The sequence below is a fragment of the Hyperolius riggenbachi genome, chromosome 7 (assembly GCF_040937935.1).
Source record: "Hyperolius riggenbachi isolate aHypRig1 chromosome 7, aHypRig1.pri, whole genome shotgun sequence".
Lineage (NCBI taxonomy): Eukaryota > Metazoa > Chordata > Amphibia > Anura > Hyperoliidae > Hyperolius > Hyperolius riggenbachi.
In genome coordinates, this window is record NC_090652.1 from 119401772 (window position 1) to 119425249 (window position 23478).

The following is a 23478-nucleotide window of genomic DNA, read 5'->3' on the forward strand; positions in this document are numbered from 1 at the left end:
GGTCAATGTTTGCATTAACGATTTCACAGCATTACAGTGATCGAATCTGCTGTATATCGATGGGAAGTGTATGGGTACCTTTAGTTTAACAGTTCAAGAGGTCGCTATTTCTCAAAAGTGTGAAGATAAAGTCTAATTTCATTAGTATTTCAGTCCGGTCAGAAACATTATTTCTTTCTGTATTATTAATTGTAAGTTAATTCTGTCAATACAGTTTGATATTTCTACTCAAGTTGGTGTCTTGTGGATTCTTCTCAGTCAGAGTCTGGAGGTGTTTCAGAACTATTAATTATTTCATTCTTAAAGTGGACCTGATCTCTTGCACAGGACAGAAGGTAAACATAGAGAAATTCACCTTGTATGTATTTAACCTTCCTGGCGGTGAGCCCGAGCTGAGCTCGGGCTATGCCTCGCAGGAGGATATCTCAGCCCCTGGTGGAGCGATTCTCCCCATTTAAAGTGCTGTACGCGCAGTTAGCACTTTGCTAGCCGCGCGTACAGCTTGATCGCCGCCGCTCTGTGGCGATCGCCCGCACGCAGCGGCGGAAGAGGGCCCCCCTGCCAGAGCCCTGCGCTGCCCGGACCAATGACTTCAAGGCAGCGCTAAGGGCTGGATCGCAGGCATCTGACGTCAGGACGTCGGCTGACGTCCATGACGTCATTCCGATCGTCGCCATGGCGACAGAAAAAGCCAAACAGGGGAACGCGTTATATACGCGTTCCCCTGTTTGCTATTGATGCTGGCGACGGTCACACTAGAGGGACACATGCGCCCTCTAGTGTTGTTTCATGTAGCTACCACTCTGGTAGCTTTACATGAAACAAAAAAAAAGTATTTCTGCCTATTTGGCAGAATTAATGAACCGTCAGGAGGGTTAATGTATTTAGAGAGTTTAGCGTGTTTAATTCTCCCTCATTTTTGTCTAATCACAAGTTGTCATTTGATCTCTCCCCTATGTCACATGACTGCCAAGGCAGAGATGGCACATAAGCTCATTTGAAAGCACAGGCTGTTAACAATATGTCTGCTTCCTTGAAAGCAAGAAGTAGAAACAGTACATATTTATTGCAGGATTTGTATCAGCTGTAGCAAAGAAATGTTTTTGTTTATAAGGTTATTCTGCTGTTGTGTATCTTTCAGAACAGAGAGGAAGTTCTGATTTCTGGTCCGCTTAAAATAGACATTTCCCTGGCGTTGTTCCTTTAAGTTATACTACAGAGTGAAAAACATTAAGGACTGCTCCAGCACAGAGGAATAACTGGAATATAATAGGTTTAAATTGCTTCGTCCCAACGGGATTAGCGTCTCACGCGTCAGAAGTGACTGCATCACACTGCGGTCAATAATACCTCCGGCTCCAGCACACAAATATTTGTGACATTATTCTGGAATATATTTCATTTCTTTTTCAATTGAATTCCTGCAGCTAATGTTCTCTAGCGCCGGGATCTGTGTCTTTCTCGGTGGCAGTGCCTCATATTTACACAAATTCTACTCTGTTCATCCAGCTCTATGCGGAAATGGATTTGTAGTAAAATCTGTGCACTCTATGCAAATCCTGGATGCTTATTAAGTATAGACCCTGCCAGCAAAGAAACCAGGGCAGGATCAGAATGAAAACATATTTCACATGCAAATCGCTGGATTGGTTCAGAGATCTTTATTGCATTGAGGTTGATATAAACCAGATGGAAACCAGATTTACTGTAGTTGATGTTAGCCACTGTTTACTCCAAGTTCACTTTTCATTGAATATTCTAATTATAATACTTAATGGGAACCCAAATCAAGTAAAATTATTTAAAATAAACACAATGTACCTGCAAATTAATATTACATACTTACCTCACTGTCAGTTCCTTAGAAGCTCAACATTTTCTTCTTACAATGATTCCTTCCACTTCTGGCAAGATTTTGTCATAACTGAAATATATTAGTTGCTGTCATTTATATATCAGTTACTGTCATTTATAACTAAAAGGACAACTGATGTGCAAGGTAATGACAACATTTCTATATGGCTCAAGTGGGCGATATTACAGTTTAACAGTGTGCTGACCAGGAAGTTCTTACGGGGTAACGGCTACTTTCAAAATGGATGAAGGAGAATGCCGTTGATCGCAGTGGACAAACAGGAGACAGGAGAGGAGAAAGAGATTGACGAGCAGACTACACGGGAGGTAAGTATGACGTGTGTTTATTTTGACTTTTAATTTTCAGTTCAGGTTTGTGTTAAAGGAAACCAAAGCGAGAGGCATATAAGTACAATGGTTGACTTCTTTCTTAACCACTTAACGACCAGCCAACGACGATAGGCGGCGGCTGGTCGCGTGGTGTTTCCATGGAAACGGCCCCATGTCAGTTCACGGAGGGAGTCTCCTTGAACAGCCTGCGAGGCTCCGATTGCGGCTCGTAGGCGAAATGTAAACACCCAGGGAAGAAATCCACAGAAAGTCACAGCAGCGCCATAAAGCAGATCGGCGATCCCCGGCCTCTGATTGGCCGGGGATCGCCGCCGTCTGATAGGCTGAAGCCTATCAGAGGAGGTACAGGATGGATCGCTGTCCTGTACTGCCCATAGAGGAGAGGGAGGGAAGGAGAGGGAGGGGGGAATAGCGCTGCAGAGGGGGGCTTTGAGGAGCTAAACACAGATAGCCGGCGGCAATCAGACCCCCCCCAGCAGGATATCCCCCTAGTGAGGAAAAAAGGGGGGAAGTCTGATCGCCCTGGCTAAAACCTGATCTGTGCTGTGGGCTGAAGCGCCCACCTAGCACAGATCCTATAAAAATCCTGTGGTTCTTATGTGGTCAATCAAATGTTGCCTGACTAACTGCCTGGCTGAATTGCTCTCTCTAGAATGCGAATGATCAGTGAGGATCATGAAAAGATGCAAATTCTGGCTGGGCCAGGAACAGAATTTGCAAAAAAGGAAAACAGACTTTGCAAATAACTGCTAGACTAGTTAATTAAGTATTTGAATATGATCCCCATCCACTGTAGAGTTCTATTTCTGATTGAAATGTTATTTGAATATTTACTGCACTTTTTGATCATCAATTGTTATGATTAATATACTGAAAAATATGGGGTCATTTGTTATTATTTGGTAGTTATATAGCATCAACATCTTCCACAGTGCTGCACAGAGTATATAGTCACGTCACCTGACTGTCCCTCAGTGGGGCTCATAATCTCATCTATATCATATGTCCATTATGGTCTAGGACCAATTTAAGGGGAAGGCAATTAACTTATCTGTATGTTTTTGGGATGTGAGAGGAAACTGGAGTGCCCAGAGGAAACGCACGCAGACACAGGGAGAACATACAAACTCCTTGCAGTTAGTGCCCTGGCTGGGTTTTGAACCGGGAACCCAGCGCTGCAAAGTGAGAGTGCTATTCACTTTGCCACCATGCTACCCAAGGTGTTCTGACTCCATTTATTGATGTATGAAATTACTGAGGTCAGGGATGACAGGGAATAAAGATGGCGCCCTCTATATTGCTCTCACTACTGGTATTAGACATGACGGATGAAGAAATCCCGAAGCCAGTGTCTCCACGTAGGTACATTTTCAATTAATGGTATCTCTTGTGACAAAAATAAAGCCCCTGCTGCCCTTGAACACAGTAGAGAGTACATATCTGACAAGCTCTTGTCCGATCTTTTAAGAGGGTCCATGCATGGCAATGGTCAGTCTAGGACAGGGGTCAGGACCCTTTTTGGCTGAGAGAGCCATAAATGCTGCATATTTTAAAATGTATTTCCGTGAGAGCCATACATTATGTTTCACACTAGCACAGTGCGCATGCGCAGCAGAGGGCTCATGCCCATATTGCCATGGTGATGTGTATACAGTTGATCCACCAGGCAGCAGAAGTGTCAGACAGGTCTTCAGTAGTGTTGGGCGAACAGTGTTCGCCACTGTTCGGGTTCTGCAGAACATCACCCTGTTCGGGTGATGTTCGAGTTCGGCCGAACACCTGATGGTGTTCGGCCTTTTAAGTTCGGGTTCGCCCCGAACTACTGAATGGCCGCCGAACAGGGCCGAACAGGGCCCCTGTTCGGCCGAACAGGGCCCTGTTCGCCCGAACATGCCGCAATACGGCCCCCCTATGGGGTCGCAGGCATAAGGGGGGAGCATGCCCCGATCGCGCGGGGGTCGGAAATTCCCCCCACCCCCTCCGCTAGCGCTCCCTCTCTCTGCCCGCTTCCCCATACAAAAGTTTAAGGCAAGTTAAATAGTACTTGGTGGCTGGCACTGGCAGTGGAGTGAGGAGGAGTCCGAGTAGCAGAGTGACTCGTTGAGGCCGGGCAGCGGGCGGTTCAGCGGTAGTACTCTTGTGGTACTTCCGCCCTTTCTCTGACCTCACGTCCTCTGCATACGAGGGTACGCGTCACGCGTACCCTCGTATGCGTCATCACGTAGAGGACGTGAGGTCAGAGAAAGGGCGAAAGTACCACAAGGGTAGTACCGCTGAACCGCCCGCTGCCCGGCCTCAACGCGTCACTCTGCTACTCGGACTCCTCCTCCTCCTCACTCCACTGCCAGTGCCAGCCACCAAGTACTATTTAACTTGCCTTAAACTTTTTTTTATGGGGAAGCGGGCAGAGGGGGGAGCGCTAGCGGAGGGGGTGGGGGGAATTTCCGACCCCCCCCCCGCGATCGGGGCATGCTCCCCCCTTATGCCTGCGACCCCATAGGGCCCCCAAAATGGGCATGTTCGGGGGTCCCATTGACTTCCATTGAGTTCGGCGTTCGGGCCCGAACATGCCGAACATCTGGCCCATGTTCGGCCTGTTCGGCCCGAACCCGAACATCCAGGTGTTCGCCCAACACTAGTCTTCAGCTTCTCTTGGGTTTCAGCAACCTCAGCAATTTCCCTGAGAGCCAGACAGGAGAAATACTGACTAACAGCTTGTACAATTAGCTAGGTGACTTGGGGGTTGATTCACTTTGTAGGACTAAATCCCGGCACTTTGGCGCAAAAGGCTGCCTGTCAAGTGACAAGCAGCCTATTGGGCCAATCAAAGTGTGGGGATCTCGTTCTACAAAGTCACTGGACCTTACTGGATCCAGGGTGGGACAATTGGAGCGGCCATTAGTTTTGGGGGTAGCGCGAGTAAGTTAGTAGTGCACGCTACAGCAGTAGTGTGCCTACTTTGAAAATGTTACTTGCGCTGTCGCACTAAGCTGTGCTGCTTGAGCAGTGTAGCTTTCTGAATTAACCCCTACTGATTTGTATGTGAGCCAGATGTAGCCAATAGCCATCAAAAGAGCCACATCTGGCTCCCGAACCATAGGTTCCCTACCCCTGGTCTAGGAGGTCACAGGGAAACTCTACCTAGGTATCTGTTTTTGTTTTTTATTTCACTGCAGGCTTGTTTTCACTAGATTTCCTTCATCTACTTTTAGGCCATGTCTGAAAATCAGATAATATGTAAGGGCAGCTTACAAGAAGGGCTGGATGCTCAGCCCTGTTAAGTATTGTTTCACTGTTTATTACAAAATTGGCAGCATTATGTTTAGCAATGGACATGTGCTTATAACTGGATTTAAAGAGGAACTGTAACCAAGGACTGAACTTCATCCCAATCAAGAAGTTTTAAATCAGGATGATACCATTTATTGGCTAACTAAAAAGAATAAGAATAAGCGAGCTTTCGGCTTTGCAGCCTTTGTTGGGCTTAAATCCTGTTTGCTTGCAGGCTGATGTTACAGACAGCTTTCTACATGCAACATCAAAAGGGGGTACATAGATTTTTTTTCAAGCATAAATACACGTCATTAACCGGTTCAGCGCCGCAGTCCGAAAATCTCATGCATCCGAGCAACGTTCACCTCCCATTCATTCGCCTATAACTTTATTGCTACTTATCACAATGAATCGATCTAGATCTTGTTTTTTCCGCCACTAATTAGGCTTTCTTTGGGTGCTACATTTTGCTAAGAATTATTTTTTTCTAAATCCATTTTAACAGGAAGATTAACCTCCTTGGCGGTATGAAAAATACCGCCAGGAGGGAGCGCAGCAGTTTTTTTTAAAATTTTTTTTTTTTTTATCATGTAGCGAGCCGAGGGCTCGCTACATGATAGCCGCTGCTGAGCGGCATCCCCCCGCCCGCTTCGATCGCCTTCGGCGATCTCCTATCAGGAAATCCCGTTCATAGAACGGGATTTCCTGGAGGGCTTCCCCCGTCGCCATGGCGACGGGGCGGGATGACGTCACCGACGTCACTGACGTCGGGACGTCATTGGGAGTCCCGGGCCACCCCTCGGCGCTGCCTGGCACTGATTGGCCAGGCAGCGCTGGGGTCTGGAGGGGGGGGGGGGCCCGCGCCGCAGCAGATAGCGGCGATCGGGCAGGGGCCGGCGGCGATCAGAGTGCTGGCGCAGCTAGCAAAGTGCTAGCTGCGTCCAGCAAAGCAAAAATTATGAAAATCGGCCCAGCAGGGCCTGAGCGGCACCCTCCGGCGGCTTACCCCGTGTCACACACGGGGTTACCGCCAAGGAGGTTAAGAAAGAAATGAAAAAAATTCATTATTTCTCAGTTTTAGGTCATTATAGTTTTAAATTAATATACGCTACCGTAATTAAAACTCATGTATTTTATATGCCCATCTGTCCCGGTTATTACACCGTTTAAACGATGTCCCTATCACAATTTATGGTGCCGATATTTCATTTAGAAATAAAGGTGCATTTTTTCAATTTGCGTCCATCACTATTTATAAGCTTATAATTTTAAATAATATAATAACATACTCTCTTGACGTGCATATTTAAAAAGTTTAGACCCTTGGGTAACTATTTATGTTGTTTTTGTTTTTTTTTATTGTATTTTTTTTTATTTTTTTTTAAATAAAAAATGTATGTGGGTAATTTTTGGTGTGGGAGGGAAACTGTTTGTTTTACATGTAAAAATAATAGTTTTCTTTAATTAAAAATGTATGTGGGTGCAGTTTACTATTTGGCCACAAGATGGCCACAGTGAAAAAATTCCTAGATGCGAACAATTTCGCATCTAGGAACTAAAGATCAGAGGAGTTGTTTCCTGGGGGCAGAAATACCGCGCTCTCTGGAGAGAAAGCGTCGGTATTTCTGCGGGGAGGTTAGATCGGTGAATGGGAATTATATTCCCATTCACTGATCGGGGGGCTAGCGGGGGGCGGCGGGTACGCGCGCGGGCGCGCGCCCGATCGCGCGCACCACGCAGGGGAAGATGCAGTGCCTATCTGGACGAGAAAGCTCGTCCAGATAGGCTGAACTGGTTAAGATACCTTAAGTGAAACAGTACATCTAAATGGGGTGGGAGGTTGTTAGCTGAGATAAGGATCCTTGTTTACACCATCCTCGCAGACCTGGGAGTTGGATTGTCACAAAGGCATTGTAAATTTTGAGTTCACAAGTTTAGCTATATAGGCTGAGAAAGAGTTTTTGGCATTAAATATCCTCAGCCTCATACCAATATAAAAAGTTGTTGTCCTTATTCAAGCCTTTGTCCACCGCTTTGAACTGATCCCAATCAGTAGCTGATACCCCTTTTCCTATGAGAAATCTTTACCTTTTCTCAAATAGATCATCAGGGGGGTCTGTATGGTTGATATTGTGGTGAAACCCCTCCCACAGTGTTATGTCAGGACCTAGGTCCTGACAGTTTCCCCTCTGTAAGCCTTGTTGCATGGTGGGAAATAAGAGGGGTTTCCAATGGCCAAACAACTAGTATCTCCCTCTGTGCATATAAACAACCTTTTAGCCTATCGCATTGTTAGGGGGTGTGGTTATAGATGGCAGTTGGTGCTTTATGTTTTTTTCATGTCTGCCAGTCGTAAAAATGATTATGTGCAGGCTGATTGTGGCTCAAACAACATTAACAAATTACATGGCAAATATCAATCATTGCTTGATCTCTCTTCTATTTTTAACTTCTTACTTTGCAATGTATTGATCTATTTTTTCCCTTTTTTGCTAAAGTTTTTCTTTACAGCGGACCTGAACTCAGAACTTCCCCTCTGCTGTAAAAGATAAGCAACAGTATAATAAAATATCCCTACAATAAATCTGCACTGTTTCTACTTCCTGTTTTCATGGAAGCAGATATATTGTTAACATCCTGTGCTTTCAAATGAGCTTATTTGCCATGATAGTCAGGTGACACAGGGGAGAGACCAGATTACAACTTGTGATTAGACACAGATGAGGGGGAATTAGACAGGCTAAACTCTCTAAATACATACAGGGTGCATTTCTCTATGTTTTCCTTCTGTCTTGTGCAACACTTCAGGTCCACTTTAATAGTGAGATTCAGGCCATCTAAAATCACGTGTGCCCATCTACGATACTGCAGTTACAATATACCAGCATTCTGCTCATTTAAACCTAACCCCATTCTCAGCCATTGCCATATCCCTAAAAGAGGTATTGAAGGGATGTTTTTGTATTTTGCTATAAGGGGAAAATAAGACGCTACAACTAATGCTGTCCATAAACAAGGGAAAATCAGTAATTGGTATCAAATTCTCAGAAAAACTAGCTGCTCATTGCACAACCCTGTCATACACTTATTACAGTCAGAGTTCTTTTACCATCCTGTGTATGAAGAGGTGATTGAAAGAAGCACATTATCTCGTTTCAGCGCTTTCTTATTTCAGAGGTGAGCAAAATGTCAGATGAAAGAATCTCACCTTTCCCATTGCTAAAGGTATAGTTGCTTTGGTCAGGACTGGTGAGAGGCAGAGTTCACAGCAGAATAAAGCACTATGGATTGGAGAGGAGCCTTAGCTACACATCAAAACCCACAGCCATTTGCTCGAGGAACGCTGCCTTAAGCTTAGAGCATAGCAAGGAACGCTTTACAATGTCTTGCACAGGTTTTATTTATAAGCCTTGTCAAATGTTCCCATTGCTTTTGTGTCAAGGATGTTTACCTGATAGTCTTCCATTTACTGATTTATCCTTACAGTGCTTGTCCCTCCACAATAATTTTACCGTTCCAAAAAAATAAAATAAATAAAAAAGAAATGAAAATCTACTGGTTTGATTATCAAACTACAGAGGTATCACTCCTTCAGCAGAGTTCATCTTGCGGCCGCCATCATAAATTTGCATAACAAATCGGCTACATGAGGTCCAGACCCCCCCTAAAGCCCTTTACACAAACTAGATGGTTCTAGGCCAAGCTGGCCAATTGCTGAGAGTCTAGTGTGCAGTGGCGTAGCTAAGGAGCTTTGGCCCAGATGCAAGGTTTACAATGGCCCCCCAAGCACTCTATACATAACAATTGATACGGCGCACCAAAACCTGCCAATGGCAACTACAGTGTCAGAGGTGCAAGAAGGGGATGGGGAACACTTTGTTAATGATTACCACTATCCAAAGTATCTAAATAATTATTATGAGCACAGGACCTAAAGAGAGCTTAAACTGTAGTTGAGGGAGGGCCCATCAGGGCCCCTCTGGCCCAAGGGCCCCGATGCGGTCGCAACCTCTGCAACCCTTATTGCTATGCCCCTGCTAGTGTGTGTGTGGCAGTCTCTTGAAGGGGAATGGCCTACATTAGAGTGTATGCTTATCGGAAAAAGTGACTTCACAGGCTAGAGAGTTATGTGTATTGGGAGGAGATTCCAGAGTAGGGGTGAGGCATAAGAGTAATCTTGTGTACATGAATGCAAGGAGGTGATTCTAGAGAAAGAGAGAAGTTTGTGTACAGATCAGAGATTGCGGTTGGGTTGGTGTTTGAAAACTAGTAAGGAGATGTACAGATTTGAGGTGTTGCGCTCATATTAATGTACCCCATCCACCACCAAGAACCTGTAAAAAAATTTACGGTAGCTGCATTTTTTTCTAATTCTCCTTGTGTGTAGTCCCAGAATTGCTGATTTTCTACCCTTTGAGCAAACCCACTACGATCTGATACTACCCAGATTTGCATGATCGCTTATGTTCTTCAGTGTCCTTCTCATTTTTCCAGCCTTAGTAAATAAGCCAGGCTGCATTTAGATTGGCGCACATTACTCACATATAAAAGAGGAGAAGGCATTGTGGTGTTTTCCTCAGTGAGGGGTGATGTCATCTATGCTGAAGTTTTCCTCACTGCCACAATTGGATGTCTCTTTGAAGGGGCTCGTTAGGTGACATGGGGGTTAATCATCAGCCTCCAGCAGAGATGGGCTCAGAAGACTATGCCCTGTGCTTTGCTAATGGGCTGCATTGCATACATGGGATTGGTAATTGCTTTCCTTTGCTTATAGAGAAAGTCAGATGTTTTCCAGGTAGAATTCCACCAATCAGTTACATCAAAGATCAGCATGTGAAAGCAACACTGTTCTGTGTCTACTAGGCTAAGAAATATAATAAGGATCAGCTTATGTACAGCTGATACTGGTATTGTTTTTCCAAATATCTTTTTTTTATTGAAACAAAACAGATACTGTATGTCATTGGGCCTGATTCACAAAGGGGTGCCAACACTTTGCACGCCAGTGAAAAGCCCTTTATCACGCCTAAACTCAGTTTAGGCGTGATAAGAAGAAACTTGCGCGAAATTCCCGCGCGCAACATTTTGCACGCGCAACCGCGCAGCGCGCAGCGCGATGCGTGCGGTGCGCACGAAGGCGCCCATTAAACCCTATGGGCGCTGTGCACGGAATAGCGCGATTGCACGCACAAAACTTTGCGCGCGGGACTTTGCGCGCGATAACCAGCACAAAGCGGTGCTAACTCAGCGGTGCAAAGGTTATCACGCCTAAAGTCTTTTAGGCGTGATAACTGAGTTATCACTGCTTTGTGAATCAGGCCCATTGCATTTAGTGCTAAATGCCACATAAATGCAAATCTGTGAGAAACATTAATACAATTAACCCCCCCCCCTTCCCCCTGCCTTCATCAACTTTATTGGCAATAATTGTATTCAAATAGTGTTATCAGCTCATACTGTAATCAGCTATCAGCTAATACAGTATATGTATAAAGTAACAACTTAAAGAGGAACGGTCACGAAAATCCTAAAATTTAAAACACATACAAATAAGAAGTACATTTCTTCCAGAATAAAATGAGCCATAAATTACCTTTCTCCTATGTTGCTGTCACATTACTGACAGATTTTGGACTAGCCCATCTTCTCATAGCGGGGTTCTCAGGGTTTTCTTTACTTTTAAAAGCACTTAGTGAATGGCAGTTGCTCCGTCCAACTGCCAAAATAGTGTGCAGCGAGCAGGGAGGCTGGCCAGCATCTTTGTATTGATCATTTTTAGAGAATGTCTTTATAAAGAATAAAGGCCATGCTGAGAGAATCCCCCATGAAGAGATGGACTAGCCCAAAACCTGTCGGTAATGTCAGATTTCTAATACCAACTGTAAGTGACAGCAACATGGGAGAAAAGTAATTTATGGCTCATTTTACTCTGGGTGAAATGTACTTCTTATTAGTATGTGTTTTCAATTTTAAAATTTTCACGACCGTTTCCTCTTTAAATTACAAATTAACATAAACTATTCATGCATACAAACTGTTTATTAACATAATGTCTACATATAATGGCCCTTTTTCTCCAGCCATGCCTACTTCAGAAGCACTTTATTAGCTCAAATAGGGATGGGATCAGGGGTGTAACAGTATCTCCGATGACCCCGGGTGTGAGGGGAAGAGGGATGTCCAATCCAACTCCCTCCCTCTCCTCCATCTCCCCACCCTGTAAAACCTGTTCCAGCACTGCGGGTCTCTTTCATGCATCGCAGCTGCACACTCTCTGCTGCCATCCACCAGGTTCCAATCACATGACCGATGCAAATCACATTATCGGGAGCTGGCGAATGACAGCAGAGAGTGTGCAGCTGTGATAAATGGTGAATACTACTCTGCTCCCTGCACTACTCTGCAATGGTGTCGGGGCAAAGTGTGCACATGGGGGGGGGGGGGGCAATTAGATATGGCACAGAGGGGTTTGGACCACCCCTGGGGGGCTCCATGACAATATTGCAGGGGGGCCCATGGGATTCAGGGTAGAAGCGGTAAAATCCAATCTGCAGATGCTCCAATTAGTGTTGAAAACTTAGCTGGCATCCAGAGGTAGATAGAGATTATGGGGCCCCATAGCAGAATTTAGATGGTGCCATCAGATCTAGACAGTCTTGATCAATGCCACTTGCCCCTACTTTATGGCATATGAGCTGGCTAGGCAATGTACATTCTTATGCAATGTACACTGTAAACAGCCCATGAGCTGATAAAGTAAGAGGGTGGAGAAACACAGGAAAATAAATAGTTAAAACATCAATTATCACTTGGTGCGTGCCTGCTATGCTCCAGGGCCCCATAGCAGCTGCTATGGCTGCAATGGCTATTGCTACGCCCCTGCTGGCATAAGGAGAAAAGAAGTACTCAACCAACAACAGCTAATACACAAACATTCAAATGTCCTGGTCTCTGTTGTTGTACTTAGCAATGATTCAGTTTCAGGCCCACCTTCATCTCAGGTGCTCTGCTCCATACTCCCCCCCCCAAAAAAACACTTCTTGACTTCCCTCAGTTCCCACGGTTAGTGTAGGTAGGGCATCACCATGCTTCTATCCAGCTCACATTTGTATAAGCTCTCTCTGCACCCTGAATTCCCCTCATTCAGGACAGCTTCACCCAATTCCTGGTCTGGAAGAAGGATGGAGTACTTGGCCCACCCATTTCTCCCAAAGCACCCTAAACCAAAAATACATTCTCAATGAATCTGCAGTTGTTCAGCTGGTCAGAACTATACTCTGTGCTTTAATCCTTTCTTCAAGTCGGAATGGTAAAAAAAACAAAACATTTTAGCCACAACTTGGTCCCCCTTTCCTGGCTACCATACAGTACATAAACCAGGGCTGGGCCGAGGCAGAGGCGAGAGAGGCTCCAGCCTCAGGGCGCAGTGTAGGAGGGGCGCACAACTCACTCAGCTATCATTCCCCTATTGTGTTTGAAGCAGAGAGAAATAAGAAAAGGGTATACATGGCAGTGACTGCAAGCCAGATAAATAGAGATTAAAGGGACACTTAAGTCAAACAAAAAAAATGAGTTTTACCTACCTAGGGCTTCCAATAGCCGCCTGCAGCTGTCCGGTACCCTCGCCGTCTCCCTCCGATCCTTCTGGCCCTGCCAGCAGCCACTTCCTGTTTCGGTGACAGGAGCTGACAGGCTGAGGACGCGAGTGATTCTTCGCGTTCCCAGACACATTAGCACCCTCTATGCTGCTATATGGTATATGATATATGCTATGGCAGCATAGATGGCGCTATTGTGGCCAGGAACGCGAAGAATCACTCGCGTCCCCAGCCTGTCAGCTCCTGTCACCGAAACAGGAAGTGGCTGCTGGCGGGGCCAGGAGGATCGGAGGGAGATGGCGAGGGCACCGGACAGCTGCAGGGGGCTATTGGAAGCCCCAGGTGAGTAAAACTCATTTTTTTTTGTTTGACTTAAGTGTCCCTTTAAGGTGTTGGGGGCACTGGGGCACCTCTTAGTCTAATAGCAATTAGTGTGTGATGGCTGGGGTGGGAGGGATGGAGGAGCGCACTTTTGTGTCTCAGCCTTGGGTGCTAGAGGACCTTATCCCAGCTCTGACATAAACAGCCTCAGAGGATTTAAGCCCTCGGATGATTGCGGGGACTTGAGCTAAAGAAAATGTTCATGCTTACAGCTTATGAGTTCTTTTTTTGTCAAGAGCTCCAGTTTCCAATTTTTGATCTGATTTCTATCCTAATCATCAACATCAAAGTATCCGAGATTCCCTTTAAGTTTAAAAACTGAGATGTGAGTTAAATAAGTTCAATTATTTCTTTGAACTCACACTTTTCAACACAAATTGCTCAGATGTCCTGCCAACGTCCTAAATATTTTGGTTTTTTTTTTATATTTCTTTTTTTCTTGTCAGTTGTTTACACTCATATTTGTAATAAATGTATTTAAAATGTTAGTGGTAGAAAGATTTTCATACAACCAATTCATTGCAATCCTTTTTTTAGCTGCTACGTGTAAAACTTGAAGTTCCCAATCAGCTGCCGACTCACCCCAAAGTCAACAGTGCGTTACCGTCTGACTTTCGCTGCGATGCAGCGGCGGAAGTCATGTAAGTCAATGGGTGATAAAGGAATTTTAAATTTGTTGGCGGCGGTGCAGAGCGCATGCCCAGCACGACGTGAATATGATGGGGAAACCTGGGAATCCCAGTGACTTGCTTTCAGTCCAGCAGGGAATACGTCACAGGGCGTGGGCCGGGGACAGGGAGTCAAAGGGCATACGAGTGGCAGCGCTATGCATATGACTCTGTCGACACACTCTGCCGCAGGGTCATATGAATGTCGTACTCTGAGTTGTGATGTGATGGGGGCAGAGAGTGTCAGGTCCCTCAGTGTGCTCTGGGATCCCTTCTATGTACCGCTGTCTGGAAGCTGATTGCTGGGCTAGTTCTGCATATGCACAGTACACTTCTTTTGAGAAGTGTAGAACACTCCCAGTGACAGGAGCGTGATCAAGGAGGCATGCAGATGGGACTGCACATGCACAGACTAGAGTTCCAGTTGCAGATCTTTTTGAGGTGGCAATGGCACATAGGAGAGGGCCCAAAGGACAACAAGGGGGCTAACAGACTACTGGGGGCTGGTAGAAGCCCCATGTAAGTAACAATTCACTTTTTTTGTTCCAATTCAGATGTGCTTTCAGTGTGAACTAGCCCATTGAGAGAATATTCTCTATTAGCTGCAGGCATTTTTGTGTAAAAATTGAGAAACCTTTTCCTAGGGATCATAAATCTCTATGTTTTCAGCATTCTTTTAAGTTGTCCGCCCCCCCCCCCCCATCCCCAGTTTAGGTTTTATATTAAAGTATATATATATAAAAATGCGCTATAGATTACCGTGTTCTTCAGCATAAAAGACACACTTTTTCTCCCCCAAAAATGGGGAGAAAAAGTCCATGTGAATGCCTGCCGCTACGAACCGCTGATCGTTACGATGTCAAGGACTCCCTGTATTGTCCCCTGTTTGCCGTCTCCTCTGCTCTCTTCCCCCCCCAGCAGTGCTCACCTAATCCATGGTTCCAGCGGCTTACAGACCTCTCCTCTCTCGCACTGCTCCCGCAAGCTGGTGCTAGGGAAGCCATGAAAGAGAAGAGAAGGCCTGTGATCGCTGCTGGAGCCGTGGATTAGGTGAGCTGTGCTGACTTTTCTGAGAGTTATACAGGGGGGCAGAGGAGCACACACCGGGGTGGGGAGGGGGTGGAGGGCAAAAGGGGGTCAGGGGAGGACAATGGGGGACAAAGGAGGACAAACGGGGCAGAGGAGGACAAACGGGTTGCATAAAGGAACACACTGGGGCAGAAGGGGACACACTGGAGACAGAAGTGGACACACTGATGACAGATGTGGAAACACTGGGGACAGAAGGGAAAACACTGGGGGCAGAGGGGGACACATGGCAACAGAAAGAGACACATGGGGGACACAGTTAGACCCCTAAGGTTACAGAAGGACACATGGGGACAGAAGGACTCAATAATTGGGGGAGAACATCTACAAGACGCTCCTGGACCATGGATGCCCCAGGTTTAGTATATATATTTTACCCCTAGTTTTTGCCCTATAAACCTATGTGCGTCTTATAGTCTAGAGCATCTTATATGGTGAAAATATGTTACTTTTTGATGTCACTGTTGCTTACGGCAGGTTATAAAATCTGATACAGTACTAGTAGGTAATGGACCAATCCATCTCCTTATGGGAAAAAAAGTAATTTATTGTTTATGTTACTCTGGGGGAAATATTACTTTTCTCCTATGTTGCTGTCACTTACAGTAGGTAGTAGAAATCTGACAGAAACGACAGGTTTTGGACTAGTCCATCTCTTCATGGGGGATTCTCAGGGATTCATTTATTTTCAAAAGCACTTAGTGAATGGCAGTTGCTCTGTCCAACTGCCAAAAAACTGTGTAGCGAGCAGGGAGGCTGGCCAGCATCATTGTTTCAATCCTTTTTAGGTATCTTTATAAAGAATAAAAGCCTTGCTGAGAATCCCCCCATGAAGAGGTGGACTAGTCCAAAGTCTGTCACTTCTGTCAGATTTCTACTACCTACTGTAAGTGACAGCAACATAGGTGAAAAGTAATTTATGGCTCATTTTACTCTGGAAAAAAACGTACTTTTTTGTCTGTTTGCACACGTTTTACAATTTTTCGCCATAGTGCTCCTTTAACATAACTGTAAAATGCCATGGAAATGTAAGATTATTGGGGTACTTGTCTTGCTGATATCTTGACATTCCTGTTTCTGTTCTGAACCTGATTGTCCGCCTTCCTGATCTTGACCTTTGCTATTGTCCGGACTTCACCACCTTATGCCTTCTGATTTATGTCTCTGTATACTGTATACTGTGCATGTCTGAATATATATACAGTATAGCATACGCATGCGGCCTGCGTCCAAGTGCGTGCGCGCCCTCGTCTGCAAACCAACGTTGGAAAGCAGCCCATGGATGCAGATCCCAGGGCTTTTATTAAGTGGGATATATTCGTTTCCTTGGTGTTGAGCATTCTATAATCAGTGTTTGCTGTGATCTCACTTGTACATGGTTGTGTATAGCATGGCTTTAAATAAACTTTATTTTCTTCACCTCCAAACAGTTGTGGGTGTTCAACATATTACTGCAAAACGTGATTATTCGCTTTTCTGTGCAGACATTCAGCAATCTGTCTGCTCACCCCTGACGAGATTTAAGGTTAGTGTTAATCATAGGTAAGAAAGAATGGGATCAGGCATCTTTTCAGTAAGATATTAGGGTTATGGTATGGGGATGGCTGAAAATATTAGCTTTTGCTGGCAATCATCAAAACAGCTCTGTACAGAAATGAACAGGCACCTAGCTGTCAAAACTGAAGAGTATGCCACTATCTTTTAAAGAGGTGGTTTAAGACCCATCCTGGCTCATCCTCTCTACTATGCCATGATTGTAGTGGACAGTCAACACCAATTTTTAGAGATGGCAGACATCCACAACCTCTTTCCAACTGTACAGCTTTATTACGGCTTGGTTACAGTGGAGCTGAATGAGGAGTCAGTTTCCAAAATCCAATGCCACATCCACACTTACCATCACTGCACCTTGCTTTTGGCCTGGCCCTATTGTTACTTGTCTAATAATTTAGGATGTCTGTAACAGTTGTGTCTTTAAATATTCTCAGTAATTTGGAAGTGAGAAACTTTTACCAGCTAAACATATTCCCTTGTATCACAGTATAGCATAAGCTGTGACTTCAATTACAGTAACAATAACTAGACAACGTTTTGTGCAGCCACTATGAGTTTCAGAGGCTCAGAAATGGGATGCTTATAAGCAAATCATACACCTCCTAGTATAACACTGTGAGATAATATTTGACTCAAATACAGCAACAGTAGACTATTAAAAATAAAGGAACAGTTGCTGCAGTCAAATTAATCTTTTTTTAAAATGGTAATACAAAGTTGTGAGGAAATGAACTGCTGACACCTGATAGCAGAGATCAATGCTTAAAGGGTAACTGCGCATGCTCCTGGCACGATCGCGCGCTCGTTGCTGTAAGCCTCCTGCGCAAGCATAGTTCTGGAAAGACTGAATTTGGCATGCACAGGAGGCTTACAGCGACACACGAGTGCACAGGAGTGCAGCCAGGCCGCCCATGCGCAGTTGCGGATGACTTTGGCAGAGTCGCGACAATAAAGGGGTCACCAGCGGGACCACGAAGGGGACCTGGAGGACCTTGTGGGCTACAGGGAGCTGGTGGAAGCCCCAAGTGAGTGCCAATTTTCATTTTTCTACTCTACTCAAGGTCCCTTTAAGAGGATGGTGATTGCACTAATCTACAATAGACAAGCGCTAAGTAGTATCCTGAGAAATGCTTTGTTAATTCCCCCTACAGCAGTACAATTGAAAAACATCACCCTGTGAAACATCTTCTCTGCAGCTGAGATTTAATTATGTAATCATGGAGCACTACAATGTCTACTCTGGCTTTGGTCTCTTTTATTTGCTTATTTATACTCTGGAAGGGGCCAAATACCAGGTGATGCAGGTATCCAATAGGATGCCTGCCACCTCCAAAATTGTTGTGCAAACACAATACAGGCGCTCCTAGTCTTCATTTGTAAAACCATGCTATGCTGCAGCCAGAGATCCTACTCTACACATAGGCAAATCAGGTAGTTGTCACAATCTCCCCGCCCACTCTCCAAAACTGACCGATTTTCAGTCTTCCGCCGTCATCAGGGGTCAGCCATCGTCGCCAAAGCACCCCTGATGAGGACAGCCCAATGTAATCGGTTGGGATTGGAGAGTGGGTGCTACCTCGATTGCACTCTCTGTGCCATTCTATGTGCTTTTGATATATGTGGGTCGCTGTCATTCAGGACCCACAATGCTGGTATTGACATCTTTGTCTTTTAACTAATGCTAGGAATAAACATTGGGTTAATATTTCAATCCTAACTGATCTGCATATCTCTTCATTGTAGGGTCTGGTCACCACAGTACGTGTGTGTTTGAGCAGCGGGGGACTGCAGGTCTGTAGCTGCTGTGAGCGCCGAGATTGTGACAACTACCTCCAAAATGGTGCAAACTATTTTCTGCTCATTCCTGTCTTCTAGTACCAGGACATTGTGGTGCCCACCCAAAATCTGGCCCAAATATTGGTCAATATGCTGGTCAGGCCAAACTAAACAGAATATAACAATTTTTGCTTTCAACCACAAGCAAGTTGATTTTCTGATCTCTAGAATTCTCCTTTAGAGACAAAATGCTACATTCCTTACTACAGTACATTCTCCCTGTATTGCTGAACAGCAATTTTTAAGACAAAAAATAACCAAACCAAAACAAAACATTTTTCTCTTTCATTTGGCTGGAAGTCCACATAACTTCTATATATGACCCTCGTCCATCATTACGAGTCGGCTTCTTTTCAATTACCGAAGAGAGGTGAGGCAGCTGCATCCTGGAAAATGATAATGTGCAGAACTGCCAAATGATACATTGTAAAATTTAGCAATTAGAAGCAATTAATACTTCGGGAGCAGAAATGTGACAGCTGTTCTTCATTTGCTTTATAATTTAAGAGCCCTTTTGGAGCTTGTGAAGCAGAATCATTAATATACCGGATGCATCATACAATATAAGGCACAGACTGTACCTCACGTATACTGTACTCAATCAACAAACTGTTATGGAGGATATTATAGCTGTTGCTTTGTGTAGAGCCCTGGAGACACACAGCATAATACTAATTGTTCAGGCAAGTGGACCCATTGGACCCAGTTCAAGAAGTGGACCCATTGGACCCAGTTCAGGAAGTGGATCCATTGCACCCAGTTCAGGAAGTGGACCCATTGCACCCAGTTCAGGAAGTGGACCCATTGGACCCAGTTCAAGAAGTGGATCCATTGGACCCAGTTCAGGAAGTGGACCCATTGGACCCAGTTCAGGAAGTGGACCCATTGGACCCAATTCAGAAAGTGGACCCATTGGACCCAGTTCAGGAAGTGGACCCATTGGACCAAGTTCAGGAAATTGACCCAGTTCAGGAAGTGGACCCATTGTGTCACCCGTTTGCTTGCCACGGCCTGGATGAGTAATGATGGCAGGAAAAGTGAGACAAGGTGGTTGTCAGGCTGGTTTATGGTCAATGATAGTAGCGGCCATGTCTAGGAGAACTCATGGAGAAGCATGAGGTCAGTTTGGTCAGGTGATAGATATGTAGGTCTCTGATTTGCTAGTCATGATCATGTGCAGGATGTTATTACAGAAAACAGAGCTTTGCAAATCTATCAGCTGATCAAACAAAATCGCATGAGTTCTCCTAGACATGACCATCACTAGTCAGTGGCACGCTGTTCTTAGGACAGGCAGAAGTCTGAACATAGTGCATATCTACCTCCTCCTCACATTCTTCTTGGTCCCATTCACTACTACATATACACAAAGTAACACGTCCCTCTTTTTACCCAGTACTAGTGCAAGTCTTCAATACCTGTAAATGAACAATTGCCAAGGCATTTGTATACATATTTTCAATATATAAACTGACTGTGTATTTTCCCAGTGTCATGTACCGAGAGAATTAATATGTAATATAGTTGATGCATTTGTCTATTAAATTTTAATCTAAATGTATGTACCGGTATGTATTTATGGAGTGGTATATCCTTTTGAATTAATGTATGTATTTATTTATTAGCGTATGACTTTATATGCATATTCATTATTATTAACATTATTATTATCATCTATCATACAAGCTCTTAGCTAAATTATTTATGACTCCTAGTTGCTCGCTTACTGTCTGAAAAGGAGGGTTCTTTCCACAAAATGCATAGAAAAGCAGATTGTTTGTCAATAAAGTTTGCATTGTTTTTCTTGAATCGGACTAATCATGTCTTCTGTGGGGAGGTAAGTCCACCACCACGTCTTCTGATTTTAAACTGTTTTAGTAACAGTCACAGAGATGGAGAAGCACCCATGCAAGAAGACTTCGGCGTGCCTCACCTCACGGTCACAGTATCACGTGGCCAAACAACAAACTGTTTTTAGTGTATTTTATCCTTTTCGGCGCCTATGTTTATAATTGAATTTCTACATAATCGATAGATTCATTAGGTAAAGTATCTAACTGGCCCTAATCAGGTAACATATGGAAGTCCGGCCAAAGAGCAGACTAGACATAATCTAAGAACGAGTTGAGTCGTAACAAGAAGGCAAATAAAACGTTTTAAACAGCAATAGGACCCTGTAGAGAGATGCATGATAGAGAGTGCTGTAATGTGATGACTGTGCTGTGGGTTTGGGGCTTTGAATGAGGGGTGGCTGCTAGTCCAGGATTAAGAAAAAACAGTATCTCTAAAAGAAGGGTGAAGGTCTAAAGGAGTGGCATGTTTGTGAGAACGGGAGAGGTGAATATCATTGAGGACCTGTTCCACGGGTAAGACCACAGCAGGGATCACAGCAGCAATAGTTGGTGTACAGTCCAGTCTAGAGACGGCTCGAACCTCCGATTTTTGGTTCGCGAACCTTGAACGCGAACCTTCGCCAAAAGTTTGGTTCGCATGAACTTTCGTGAACTGCAATAGACTTCAATAGGGAGGCAAACTTTGAAAACTAGAAACATTTCAGCTGGCCACAAAAGTGATGGAAAATATGTTTCAAGGGGTCTAAAATCTGAGTTTTTGCATGGATGAGTGGGATACACGCCAAAAGTCCCGGGGAAAAATCTGGATTTGACGCTAAGCAGCGTTTGAAGGGCAGAAATCACATTGCTTGCTAAATTGGAGGCCTAAAGTGCTTTAAAACATCTTGCATGTGTACACATCAATCAGGGAGTGTAATTAGAGTACTGCTTTACACTGACAGACCAAACTCACTGTGTAACTCACCGCAAACAGCTGTTTGTGTAATGACGGCCGTGCTGGACTGGTGCGTACCATGGCGAGAATGCAGGCTATGGCGATTTTCAAGCCCATATGGTCGCCGGGCTGAGGTAGCTCAATGACAGAACAACAGTGACTGTCCAGCTGATCGAATTTGATCTGTCCACAATGAAGCAACGACCTTATTATCTTGGGTGTGCCAGACGCGTATCTAAAGGGGTGCAGGCATGGCTAGTGCCATGGGCGACAGTGCACCATGGGCGCCATGCCTGCCCCCATGCCACCGCTGTATTCTCCCTCCCTCCTCTCCGGTGTAGCCCTCGCTGATGCTGCCGCTTCTCAGATCAGTGTGCCGCCGGCCCGCCGCTACTTAGGAATCCAGACCCATGTGACGCCTCCCCCGCCGCTGCCTGGGCATCCTCCTCCTTTTGGTACCACATCGGAGGGATCAGCGCGACACCAGAGACAGAGAAATGGCGCACATGTTGCTTGCGCCCGGTATACTACGAATGCGGAAGTGACATCATCGGTAACTTCCGCATTCATAGTACACCGGGTGCGAGCAACATGTGCGCCCTTCTCTGTCTCTGGTGTCGCGCTGATCCCTCCGATGTGGTACTAAAAGGAGGAGGATGCCCAAGCAGTGGCGGGGGAGGCGTCACATGGGTCTGGATTCCTAAGTAGCGGCGGGCCGGCGGGACACACTGATCTGAGCACTGGTATGGCACCCAGCGAGCACGCAAGCCAGCACCCTGCCCCCTGCAAGCCATCACCCTGCCCCAGCCAGCACCCTGGTCCCTGCCCCAGCCAGCCACCCTGGTCCCTGCAAGCCAGCACCCTGCCCCAGCCATCACCCTGCAAGCCAGCACCCTGCCCCAGCCAGCACCCTGGTCCCTGTCCCAGCCAGCACCCTGGTCCCTGCCCCAGCCAGCACCCTGGTCCCTGCAAGCCAGCACCCTGCCCCCTGCAAGCCAGCACCCTGCCCCAGCCATCACCCTGCCCCCTGCAAGCCAGCACCCTGCTTCAGCCAGCACCCTGCCCCCTGCAAGCCAGCACCCTCGTCCCTGCCCCAGCCAGCACCCTGCCCCCTGCAAGCCAGCACCCTGGTCCCTGCCCCAGCCAGCACCCTTGTCCCTGCAAGCCAGCACCCTACCCCAGCCATCACCCTGCCCCCTGCAAGCCAGCACCCTGCCCCTGCCATCACCCTGCCCCCTGCAAGCCAGCACCCTGCCCCCTGCAAGCCAGCACCCTGCCCCAGCCAGCACCCTGCCCCAGCCAGCACCCTGGTCCCTGCCCCAGCCAGCACCCTGGTCCCTGCCCCAGCCAGCACCCTGGTCCCTGCCCCAGCCAGCACCCTGCCCCCTGCAAGCCAGCACCCTGCCCCCTGCAAGCCAGCACCCTGCCCCCTGCAAGCCAGCACCCTGCCCCCTGCAAGCCAGCACCCTGCCCCAGCCAGCGCCCTGCCCCCTGCAAGCCAGCACCCTCGTCCCTGCCCCAGCCAGCACCCTGCCCCCTGCAAGCCAGCACCCTGCCCCAGCCAGCACCCTGCCCCCTGCAAGCCAGCACCCTGCCCCAGCCAGCAGCCTGCAAGCCAGCACCCTGGTCCCTGCCCCAGCCAGCACCCTGCCCCCTGCAAGCCTGCCCCCTGCAAGCCATCACCCTGGTCCCTGCAAGCCAGCACCCTGCCCCAGCCATCACCCTGCCCCCTGCAAGCCATCACCCTGCCCCCTGCAAGCCAGCACCCTGGTCCCTGCCCCAGCCAGCACCCTGCCCCCTGCAAGCCAGCTCCCTGCCCCCTGCAAGCCAGCACCCTGCCCCAGCCAGGACCCTGCCCCCTGCAAGCCAGCACCCTGCCCCAGCCAGCATCGTGCACCAGCCAGCTTCCTGCACACAGCCCCCAGCAAGCACCCTGCACCCAGCCAGCAATTGGATGACAGCTATGGCTACCTAATATCTAGGGACACATCATGCTACCTAATACTGATATCAGGGGCGTAGCAATAGGGGGTGCAGAGGTAGCGACCGCATCGGGGCCCTTGGGCCAGAGGGGCCCCGAAGGGCCC

At 46.5% G+C, this 23478-nt stretch overlaps 1 protein-coding gene across 1 annotated transcript in view; it reads left to right on the plus strand.

Annotated features, from left to right (window-relative positions):
- Window positions 1-19627, plus strand: part of LOC137526103 (amelogenin-like) — a 73259-nt gene extending 53632 nt beyond the window's left edge. The window contains exon 3 of the mRNA XM_068247319.1: window positions 19288-19627. Coding sequence (XP_068103420.1) covers window positions 19288-19627 — 340 coding nt within the window. The remainder of the gene's footprint in view (window positions 1-19287) is intronic.
- The last annotated feature ends 3851 nt before the right edge of the window (window positions 19628-23478 follow it).